General features: G+C 53.3%; 1 protein-coding gene across 2 annotated transcripts; it reads right to left on the bottom strand.

The window, feature by feature from the left end:
- Positions 1–2,499: 2,499 nt before the first annotated feature.
- On the bottom strand, positions 2,500–9,385 carry RAD51D (RAD51 paralog D). Of its 2 annotated transcripts, XM_010573558.1 has the most exons (11): positions 9,350–9,385; positions 8,895–9,027; positions 7,587–7,648; positions 7,309–7,427; positions 6,458–6,539; positions 6,209–6,343; positions 5,690–5,785; positions 5,413–5,503; positions 4,490–4,560; positions 3,384–3,551; positions 2,500–2,682 (listed from the first exon to the last, which is right to left on the bottom strand). In XM_010573558.1, exons 2-11 carry the CDS (start codon positions 8,974–8,976, stop codon positions 2,599–2,601), a joined length of 990 nt encoding a protein of 329 aa, XP_010571860.1. In that variant the 5' UTR covers positions 8,977–9,027; positions 9,350–9,385; the 3' UTR covers positions 2,500–2,598. The 2 variants fall into 2 exon arrangements, with proteins under 2 accessions (XP_010571860.1, XP_010571858.1); XM_010573556.1 differs by lacking the exon at positions 9,350–9,385 and having other exon boundaries at positions 8,895–9,137.
- Positions 9,386–11,323: the final 1,938 nt, after the last annotated feature.

Raw genomic sequence — 11,323 nt, 5'->3', positions numbered from 1 at the left:
GGGAACGTCCCTGTGCGCGCTGGCACAGGCAGGCCCTGTCTTACAGGGTTGCCGAAGCGCCTGTCTGAGCATGGAGGAGAAAGGCTGAATTAGGATATTTAGGTCAGAAACTCTTTTCAGCCTAATTTTACTATGCAAATTCAGGGCAAATCAGCTTGAGAAAGAAGTCAAGTTTTTCCAGATCAGGTAATAGATTCCCATAGCCTGAACCGTTCTGCTGTCCCCACACTGAGCAATAACCAGCACCCACAGCACTGCCTTCCCTGCAGCAACACAGCCAGAAATTCAGGACATCGCCGTCACCTTGCTCGCACGCTGCCTACCTCAGCGGCGAACCCGGGAGCCGAGGAGCTGCCACCCGAAGCTCAGCCGTGCCCCGTACCACGCTGTCCTCCCAAACCTATCCAGCTCTTTCCCAAGAGGGCATAAAACTCCCACAGCTGCAATTAGCTGATTGCCAAGGAGAGAAAATCCCCCCAAGTCACCGCTATGCCTGAAAGCCTGGGATAGGTAGATTTGGAGGAGCACAGCCCACACGTCGTTGCCTTTCCCCGGTCTCTTCCTGACTGACCAGCACCGTCCCTGTTGAATCACGGTCCCATGACTGCTGCCCAGTGACTAAGTGCAAAAGCAGAGTTTCTTCTGTCATTTCCTGGGGGCCACGGCAAAGATGCACGCTGGGTGCGTGGCTGGTCTCACGCCGAGGCAGATGCAGGGTTCAAAGCGGGCTGTTCCCTTTCTCATCCTCCTGCTAGTTAGGGGAAGGAGGCAGCGAGAAAGCCCCCTTGGTTCAAACATAACCAAAGAGGTTTCTGTTTGGGTCTTCCCCCGCTCCACACTCTCCGTGAGAGCTTTGCTTCCCCTACAGAACCTCAGGTAGAGAAATAAAATAGTAGCACACAGTTTTGGTTGAAACTTGGGGGTACCAGCTCTTTCTTCACAGCTTCAAGACACATAACAAGCAAAACTTTCTGCTTGTAAGGACCAGCCACATCAGCACAAGTCTCCACTGGACAGGACAACCATGTTCCTCCTCGCCCCAGCCAGCCAGGCTGCAATCCCTGGGGCCAAACCTCCCCTCCCAAGCTTGGAAAGCCCAGAAGTGCAAATAAATACACAACTTTAAAATACATTTATTTTTACAGAAAACTGTTCAATGGTACAGCTCACGTTGCTTTGGCACATTCCCCTCCTTGGGCAGGACCCACTGGGAGGACAGTATTTCCCGCAGCCACGTGCACAGGGCTGCAGTGGCTGGGTGGCCATGATGGAAGAGGTGAGACCCACCCTGTAAATCACAGCCCTGGGAGCACTGGGGGCTCGGTGGTTTCGCAGGAAGCACAGCTCAGAGATGTGCAAAACAAAAATCTGTGCTGAGACCTCTTGGGAAACCAAAATGCGCCTTCACATACCCCTTTCAGCTGCCCCTTCCTTACAGCAGCTATTTGCTCAGAATACAGGGCTGTACAGTGTTATGTCTACTCTGGAGAAATTAGAACCCAAATTCTGGCTAACTCAGATTCCTCTTTGCCCAGCACAGCCTTAGAAGGCTCCAGGAGCTGTACTGCTGTGTTATTAGCTTAACAAGCATGCCCTGATGAGTCCCAGCCCCCAAAACCTACATCAGCAGCCTTGGAAGTGCAAGCCATAGCTCAGCTCACCTGCCAAGGAGGTTTCTCTCTAAGCAGAGGGCAAGGGTGACTAGGGCATCTGGGATCAAGAGGAGAGGCCACGCTCCGTCCCAGCCTCCCATCTCCTTCCTGGCACCGCATGAGCCCCCAGGAGGTTGCCCAGAGCAGATAAGAGCAGCTGGAAAGCACTGGAGCAAGGAGACATTATTTTAAACTTCACCACATGCAATTGAGTAGTAGGTCCTTGAGCATTAGACAGGGCCAGCTGGTGTCAGTCAGGACTCATCCACACCAGCTGATCCAGATCATAACCATCAGTTAACAGCAATTGTTTATGCAGCACAGTAGTGCCCCCAAAATACCAGCAGCTCCCTACAGGGTCTGGTGTTACTCTGGGGAGGTGGCAGATCAAGCATCCAATTATGTCCCAGCTCATCAACAGCATGTCCCAACTCCAGTCCTGCTAGGGACTAAACCTCAAAATTTTAATTAAGTTAACAGCAGTCACCATTAATTGAATTCCAGCTCTCAACAACCACAGCAGTGTACAACATTTTTTTATTTCAGAACCAAGACCACAGTGGACTGCCCAAGGACTATCGGGCAGCGAGTTATGGGGGAACAAACCCAGCATGAGGAGTCATGGGTTTGTGCAGGGACTTGCCAGCTGGTCCCAGGCCAACACCTTAGGGCAGGGCTGGCTCTGCTGGTTGAAGACAAGCCTGCAGCAGAGGAGAGAACCCGGTTGTCATGCTGCCCACACAGCCCAGCCACTGCAGGCAGCATCTGCTGAGGCAAGGAGATCTCCGCGGAAACCCACACTCATTTTCCCTGCAGCACAGAAGAGCTTCTTCGTGTTGGTCCTTCCCAGGGCTGCAGGATTCTGAGGCAGTCTGTAAAACCTTCAGCGTGCTTGTCTGCTTTTTTGCAGCTCTCTTGGACCTTGACATTTGCTTTTCCACCCACATCAGAGCCCCTGTGTCGGTGTTGCTGGGCTCAGCTCCTGCACATCACCACTTCCAATATCCAGCTCCACCTGTATCCCTGTTGGCTGCAAGGAGAAACAGAGAGGAGCTTCACCTCACACTGCTGGGACTCTAAGGGCAAACTTGTACATCACTCCATCACCTGCCCCAGAGCCAAAAATCCCCAATTACATCCCCTTGACGATTTCTTTCTGCTGGTGCCCTCATTTTAAGTGGGTCTGCTGAACACAGAGACACAAATAGAGAATGCAATTTAGTAAAGATAGAACATCTTGCTCCGAGAGATCCCCAGACACGCTGTTATTTAGCACATCCAGGATGTGTTTTGCTGTCCAGCATGCCACCACATCCAAACCCATTTGGATGAGGCCACAGAGCAGGCTCAGAGCCAGGAGGCCCAGGCAGCACTGCCCTGTACATAGGCAGGATTCAAGCCAAAGTCACCTCTGCAGGTGTCGGAGCCAGCTCTGCCCACGTGCAATCAGGAGAGCGAGACAAACACAAGGAACACAATGACCTGGATTGGAAGTGGTGCCACTCATTTAACATGCCTATAAAATACAAGCTCAGGCTGTTGGGAAGAGACGCTCTTCTCTTCCATAGCATACAACCAGGCTGGTATTTGCTCCTCTTCCATTGTCATGGGTCACCCAGTGAGGCCTGATCCTGCCCTACCCCAAGAAGGAGCCTCCCTCTGCTCCAAAGCCAGGTCCATGTCATATAGCTTCTCCTCCATTACCAGAAGGACTGGTCCAGGGAGCCTCACCTGCCGGGATGACTTTGCCAAGGAAGCAACACGCTGCGTGGTGGCTTTCTCCCAGGTGGTTTCTTTGCTCTCCAGCAGCACCCGAGTGCTGGGCACAAAACTCCAGGAGCGGCCGAGGGCTGGCTTCAGTGGACCAGTGCTGCTCTCCCTTGTCACCTGGTTAGTCACCTGCAACACAAACAGGCTAATTGGTGCCTGGGAAAAGCAGTGCCACTCAGTGTAATGAAACACCAGAGATCACTGGGAGATAATGGCCAGACTGCTACTTCTATGAAGTTTTTTCTTCTCCATCCTGGGCCCTCCTTCTTAGCACACCCATGCCATCCCCTCTAAACGTATCCCACGCAACCGTCCCAGACATGTACTCAGGTAGAAGCTCACTCCTATCTGCAAGCTGCAGTGACTCCTGCTGCTGAAGCCACCTGCAAAGTTTAACCCAGAGCCTCCAAGCATCCTTCCAGGCACCCCATCCTTGTCACTTTATTGCTAATCAGAGCAAAGGGCAGGACTGTCTCAATGCCTTCCAGTGCCAGGTTCAGCAGACCACCATTTTCTGTTGTGGCCTTCCCAATTCAAACACCTTAATTGTGGTTCCAGCAACTTGTCCGGGTACATTGAAGCAAATGCAATTGCTTGGCTGAGAGCTGGGGAGGACTAGAGCAGGGCCCCCTTCCAGTCCCCAGCTCCTTCTGGATGATGCAATGCCCTGCAGTTCCTCCAAGGTAAGTAAGCAAGAGGTTACTTAGTAAGCTGGCCAGCCCCTTAAATGAATGGTGTTATATCAAAAATAAATACAAACAACCTTTTAATCTGTCTGTACTTAACTCTACCTTGCTCAATCAAGTGAATGCCTTGTTGGCTGAGGACACCAATAAAAGCAGGCACCAAATCAGCCCTGTTCTTGCTCCACACTCGCTGGAACAAGATATCTGCAGGCTGCAGAGAAGCAGAGCTACATCAGGGAGCAGAGCACCGTGGGATACAGGCCTCTTGCTCCTGATTAGCTGGGAGCTGGGTCCCCCCCTCCCAAGGGCTCCAAAGCCTCTCCAGGGCTCCTCGCCATGGCACATGCCAGCACGCAAAGGACAAGGTGCAGCAACACTCACCACAACGGCAAGGCTGAACTCCTTGGCTAGTGTCTTCAGCTCCCTGGCCAGCTGCATCATGATGGCCAAACCTGGTGGAGGACAAAGCTTTGGGTGTTTGGGGATCAACCCCCAAAGTGCATTTTGGAAGCAGGTGACATCTAGATTTGCATGAGCACTAGATTTAGTGCCAGTGCTGGTGTTCATGGACACCTTCAACCCATTTCCATTACCAGCACCCCAAAGACCCATTACAACTGCACGCTCCAGGGCACCTTGGCCAAATGGATGTTGCATGGACAGAGCTATTCCCAAGTTGTCCCACCCCCTCCTTTCCCATCTTAGAAGTCCTGAGGCCAAAAAACCCTACAAAAGCACCAGGAGATCCAGACAAAGCTGGCCAATTTGATTCAACAGGTACAGGACTCCAGCTCACAGGTTCATTTCCTACAGCCCATGGCTTCAAGGGGACCTCCTGTGATAGCACTGCCTGCCACCCAGGTGTGCAAAACCCTCTGGAAGGTGTTTGAGGGGCCTCCTTGGCATCTCAGCCAGCAGAAAGCCCCTCACTCCTGATTTATGGTCCTTTCTGGCAGAAAGAGCCTCAGGGGAGCTTTGCAAACTGTGCCAGCAACCATGATGTATCTGTGACACTGTAAGCAGAGGTTTTAGTCTGTGGGCAAACAGTTCAGTGCCTCCTCTGTTCCCTGGCTGGGTTTCAGACCACCAGCATGAGTTTGCACAGCCACAGCCAGCTTGAATGTTTGCTGATAACACTGCAAACAGATTCTCCTTTTATCCAGTCCCAAAGGAAAAGCTGGGAGCAGTTGCACCCACATCCATCCTGCCCCAGCTCCAGGCACGGCACACATGGAAGGAAGATGCTCTTCAGGACGAGCAGAGAGGTCTGCAACCTCATTGCACATCCTAACGAAGCAACTCACCCTCTGAGTGCTTGCCGCCCAGCAGCGGGTAAATCACAGCTGAGACCGAGTCAATCACTACGATCTTGAGAGGTCCCATGGAGCTCACAACCTGGAAGAAGGAGGCACTGTGTGCAATGTGGAGTAACAAATCCTGCAGTTTTGGAGGTCCTGAGCTGCACAGAGGCTCAAACGTCCCCAGGGCAGGGTGATCTGGCATCACTCATCAGGCACACAAGCCTTCCTGCCCTCCTTGCAGCACTGGGGAAGGGAGAAGGGCCCAGACCCTTGCTCCTACCTGCTGGGAGAGGCGATCCCGCAGCTCCTGCAAGGCTCTCAGCATTTCATAGATGTTGAACACACGGACCACCTGGATCCGCTGCAGAGCCTCTAGCTGCGGCACAAAGTGGTATCACCAACAGCCTCATTCCCTCCAGCTCCAGCTGCTACCAGCTCTTTGCATTTATACCATGCCATGGAGCCAGGGACCCTTATGTCTTCCACATTTGCCTCCACCCCGTGAACACCGTTGTCCCCATTGCACTGATGGAAGAAGCAATGCGGATTGAGCTCAGGGAACAAAAGTGTGACTACAGCAAGCCCTCCCCTTCTCCCCAGGAAAAAAAAAAACAACAAAGTGCAGTGTCTGTCCCTGAGCACGGTACCCACCCAGCCATGGCAGGAAGAGTTTGGACCCAAAAAAGCCCATGAGGACAAAGGCAGAGTTGGACAGACAAACCACCTCTGAGGGTTGTCTGCTGGCAAGAGCCAAGGCAGTTTCAGTGCGAGTGGAGAGACCAGCACCAGGGGAACTTGCCTGTTCTTCTCCATCCTCTGACCGGGCTCGAAGTATCTGGTAGAGTCGGGAGGCTGTGAACCCCCCCGTGGAGTCAAGAAACAGGACATGCTGCTTGAGGCCAAGAGACACGCTGGCTGCAATGCCCAGGCACACCTGGAGAGGCATGGACTGAGCATCAGCCAGACCTCCCAGGTCTCCCTGCTTCACATGCCTGAAGGCATCATCTTCACCCTACCTGTCCTCTCCCCTCTCCTCTGTGACACTCACCTGCGTTTTCCCACTGCCTGGCACTCCCATGAGCTCTGTCACTTCCCCTGTGTACAGCCCGGAGTCCAGCAGCTGGTCCAGGCTAGGGGTTGAACACAAGGTGGGATTATCAACACCCCTTCAGCCAGAACGGCAGGGGTATATCAGGAAGCAGCAGGCCCCAGATATTGGTCCCTAGAGTCCCCTTCCCAAATGCAGACAAGTGCTTCAGGCTCTGCTCCTTCCCTCCCATCTTCCCTCTCCACATGGTGGGCAAGAGCAGATCTGCAGCGTGGGGGCTACAAGAGAATAGTCCTGAGCTAGAGAAGAGCTGTGGTCCTGGGAGCAAGGTTTGAATACCCAGGGTTTCTCTGCATAGTCACTGTAACAACCCAGCAAGGCGACAGGGGAAAAGAAGAAATAAGGATATGCAATAGAGTAACTCATTTCCACGTCTGATCTAGACAGTTTGGACCATCATCACTCAGCAGTCCCCCCAGATTCATAACCCTCTTCTCTGGAGCCCTCAAGAGAAAGGCTGAAGGCAGCATGCTGTCTAGTCTGGAAGCGAGACACACAACCACTTCGCAAAAGGTGTGCAAGGACAACGGCAATGTCATTCCCTCAAGGAACACAGACCGGCTGGCTTTGCAGCCACAGGACATGAAGAATACTCATCTCTTGTTCACAAAAGGCAGAGCCAGGCTGTGGCTGGAAGTTTTTAAAACAGCTGCTGGGGATGGTTTGGACACCACTGAGCCTGCTCAGGGCACCACCACATTGAAATTCAAAGCCTGCGCTGGGCAACCATGGCCTTTTGCAGCAAGCCCAGCCCCAGGCAGACCTCCTGGCTCGCTGGGTAATGTACCCACCTTGGGCTCCCAGTGGGCAGGATGGCCGTGGAGCTCTTGAGCTCCTCATAGAGGTCTGCTCCATTGGTGGGGAAGGCAGAGAACTGGGCCAGGAGCACACGTCTCACTGCAACCAGCGCCTGGTGGGCAGAGAGATGTCTGGAAACGGGACTGAGGAAGTCCAGGGCCAAAAACATCTGCTGCAGAAGTTCCCCCCCCAGACAAGCCCATCCAAGCCGTGAGCTGAAGAGCTCTGAGCTCCCCAGTTAACGTACCAGGACTTCAGAGTCACCCTTTACCTTGTAAGACAGGGAACACTTCTGGGCAATGTCCTCCAGGTCTGATGACACAAAGTCCACCACTGCAAATAACATGAGGAACAAGAATTTGGAAGCCAAACCTGGACAGACCGCAAACACGACCAGCTTAAACAAAACCTGTCTGTGGGCACCAACAGGCAAAATGTGTGTGCCCTCTGCCAACACTCCAAGTGGACAAGCAGGATGCCCCACAAATTGAAGTATTGGAGTTTTTCCTCCGAGATGGCCCTGCTACCCATTGCAAAACAAATTGTTTCTTGCAAAACAGATCAGGGAGAGAAACTGGTAAAAATTCTCCCTGTTTTGCTCAAGAGCTGCCCAGTGCCATTTGATAGCTAGGGCCAGCCTAGAGAGTCCCCTTCTGCCAGCGTACCACAGTCTCACGGGGCTAGTGACTGACCCGAAGTGCCAGCCCTGGGCATGCCAGGAAGGGCTAAAGCCACAGAAATTAGAACAACTAGTGGCCCCATCTCTGCTCCCAGGAACCACTCCAAGATTCATTTTTTCAGACAGGTGTGTATGTTACGGGTTGAAAAAAAAAGTGGTAAAAAGCAGTTCTTATAGAGAAAACAAGGATTACAAAATCCATGGCTCCAGCACCCACAGGATCTCACAGACTCCATTTAACAAGAATAAAATGGTGTTTTTCTCAGCTCTAATCCAGCTTCTCAGAGCAAGTAAAGAATCCACTTGAAGTCTTTCCTTCCCCCTCTAAGAGCAGGAGGTGCCCAGGGTGCACTGTGCCAGGAACTTGGGCATTTTTCAGAGGGAAAAATTCACAAACTCTCCTGAAATGCCTTCTAGAAGCCATCAATTGATTGCCCCTCAAAGGGCCTCTGCAGAGACCCCTACCATGTCCTAACACTCTCCTGCTCCTATGGAGAAGTCCTGACTCATCACATCCACCCAGAGGGACTCAGAAGACACCCAGCAAGGACACAGGAGGGATATTGCACCAATACCACCTTTCCAGGGTACAGGGTGCCCTTCCCTGGCACAGGGACTGGAGCTGCAGCCCCCCAGGCTCCTGCAGTCAATACCCAGCGTGCTCATGGCAGACAACCTGCGCCCACCCTCCTTTTCTCTACAGGGCTCTAAGAAAACTCCCCACTGCAGCTTCTGGGCTGCAAGCCAAAGCCACAGAGATGGGAGATATTTTCCAGGGGCTGCCCCACAGCTCAGACCACCCAGCCTGGCAGATGGGTCCTGTGCAGGAGAGCACGGTGCCACCCCAAATGTGCAGGGGATGACATTCCCCAAACGGAGACCCTGCCGTTGCTCCGTTACCTGTCCTGATGCCGTTCGCCCTGAGAAGCTGGATCATCTCTTCGGTGAGACCAGGGCAGAGCCCGGCCCGCAGGACCACCATGTCCTCAGCCCCCCCAGGACGCAGCACCACAGGGCCAGGAGGAGAGGAGACCTGCGGAGGAGATGGGAGAGTGGATTTGGCACCATCCTGACACGGACGGTGCCTATCCCGGGAGCTACACGCGCTGGGGAGACGCTACCCAGGCTGTGTCTGGGATGGGTGGTTACGGTGAGGGTTTAGTCTCCCTTTGGGGCCAAACAGCCCCAAATCCTGCAGCCGGCTCCTGCTCACAGCAAGCGAGCGAATGCCCATCCCAGCTATCTTCAGCAGAGCCCTTCGGGGCAAACGCCCCCGTATGAACACAGAAAACCCTCCAACGAGTTTCCCACCCCATCCTCACCGCCCTGCCTTCCCTTTACACCCCCAAACGCACCTCCCGCTCCCCTCAGTGCCCAAAGCCAGGCTGCCCAGGGGCCCTGACCCCAGGCCCCTGCCCGCTCCCCTTCCTGCTTCCTGCAGGCAGCGGAAGAACCAGGCAGGACTCATATTTGCACTCCCATCTAGTGGCTGCACAACCGGCCTCCAGACCCACATCTAAACTCCTGGGCAACCTCCAGCCCCTCCAACCACCACCGCTCTCCCCCCCTGTGAGGGGTTGCCCGGGGGTTTTGGCCCCTGGTTCCCCACCGGGCCCAGCAAAGACCCTGCGAGCAAACGGGTCTGACTTCTGGTCCCGTCCGGTGGGAAGCGCTGCCGGTTTCTGCTTGCAAACACCCCTCCGGAGCGAGCGTCTCCCCTCCTCGCTGGTCCCAGTAACGAAAAACCTCGCCAGCTGCTGACACCCAAGGGTGCTTCTGGAAGTACACAAAGACAAACAGGAGTTTTCAGCTCACGGCACAGCCCAATACCAGCAGGGACACTGGGGGAAGCACCAGAGCCTGCTCAGGAGCTGCAGCAAAAGAAACAGAAATAAAAGCTCCCCCCTTATCTATAGCAACTCCCCCAACCACCAGCTGTCTTTAAATGACCGTAGCACAGGTGCCAGCAATGCCATGGCTCCCAGGCTCTATAAATAACAGAACCAGAGTCTGGGCTAACTGGTTTTGGGGAGTAGGCGATGCTGCTGGGGGAGGCTGGGGAGAATCAAGCAAGCTAGTTTAAAAATTGAGAGAAAAAGTGAAGAAGTAGGAGATTGAAGTAAGGCTACTCTAGTCTTTTTTTACAGAGTTCTGTGTTTCTAAGTAGAGCCTGTTTCACTTTTAAAAGTATAGCTTGTGTTCAGAGCTAGGTTTTTCACTCCTGGTGTAGCTGGATAGACCTATGGAACCCTGCAGAGATAATGGGATTTGAGGGCTTGCTGGGAGAGCAGCTGATGGGAATAGGAAAAAAACTTTAATTACAATTTCTGAAGTTAATTCAGAGATGAACCTGAGCTCTATGTAAACATTTTAACTGCCCTAAACTTGCATTAGGGGCTTGGGGGCAGCTCTAAAAGGGATTACATGCAGCTTTACCCTGGTCTCTAATGCTGGGTTGGAAAAAAGCTCAAGCCCTGTGTGCTGAGCACAGCTACCTCTGCAGCCCTGCTGTTGCTCTAGAGGTGCCAGAGCTCATCCTGGGATTTTTCTGGAGGATAATTTCACCATGGACCTTGCCGGCTCTTTACAAGGTCCTGGATTAGAAGGTGGCTTGGAGCCACGAAGTAAGGTGGGATCCCAGGACCGGGTTTGGCAAGTCAATGTCTGCAGTTGGGCTTGCAGGGTGGAAAATGAAGGTGCAAGGGGAGAGCTCTGCCCCGAAAGGGGCTTGCCGTAGGGGAAGCCCAGGGATTCTTCCCCTCCCTGGCTGCCGGGGGCTTGAATTTCCCCAGGAAAAGTTGGGTTTTTTCCTTTTTTCTTTCCCAGCTGAGGCCTGAAGAGGGCCCCCCGCACTAGCTGCTGCCTGCCCTGCCAGCCACTTCAGGGGCTATCACAAAATGCATTAACACATCTGCTCCAGCTGCAGGAAGGCAGAGGGAGAAGGTAACCCCCGGGGCCGGCACCCCCGTCCCGGGCAGCTGCTCTTCTTTCCTGCCGGTGCGGTGTCATCACCGATACCCTGTCCCAAAAACGCAGACCAAGGGGAGCTGAGGCCGCTCTTAGCTCTGCCTTGAACGTTAGCAGTACGAAACAATTTTATTTTGTTGTTTAGTTTACTTGAAGTACCTGCAGTGCTGTTGCTTGTGAAAATGAAGCCTTTATTCTGGATAACTTGAGAAAGGCTGTGCTATATACACTGTGAGTACTGAAATGAAGAAAGCTGACCCTTCCCCTGTACCTAAAGCAATGTGGGAAGGGGTTTCTGGTGTGTTAGTCCAGGTGAGTCCTAGAAAAGCCACTGTACTGAGCTTATCCAAGGCAGAGATGGC

Source organism: Haliaeetus leucocephalus, unplaced genomic scaffold, assembly GCF_000737465.1.
Source record: "Haliaeetus leucocephalus isolate CR32 unplaced genomic scaffold, Haliaeetus_leucocephalus-4.0 Scaffold395, whole genome shotgun sequence".
NCBI classification, from domain to species: domain Eukaryota; kingdom Metazoa; phylum Chordata; class Aves; order Accipitriformes; family Accipitridae; genus Haliaeetus; species Haliaeetus leucocephalus.
The sequence above is the reverse complement of the archived record's forward strand: the minus strand, read 5'-3'. Positions and strand labels throughout refer to the sequence as shown.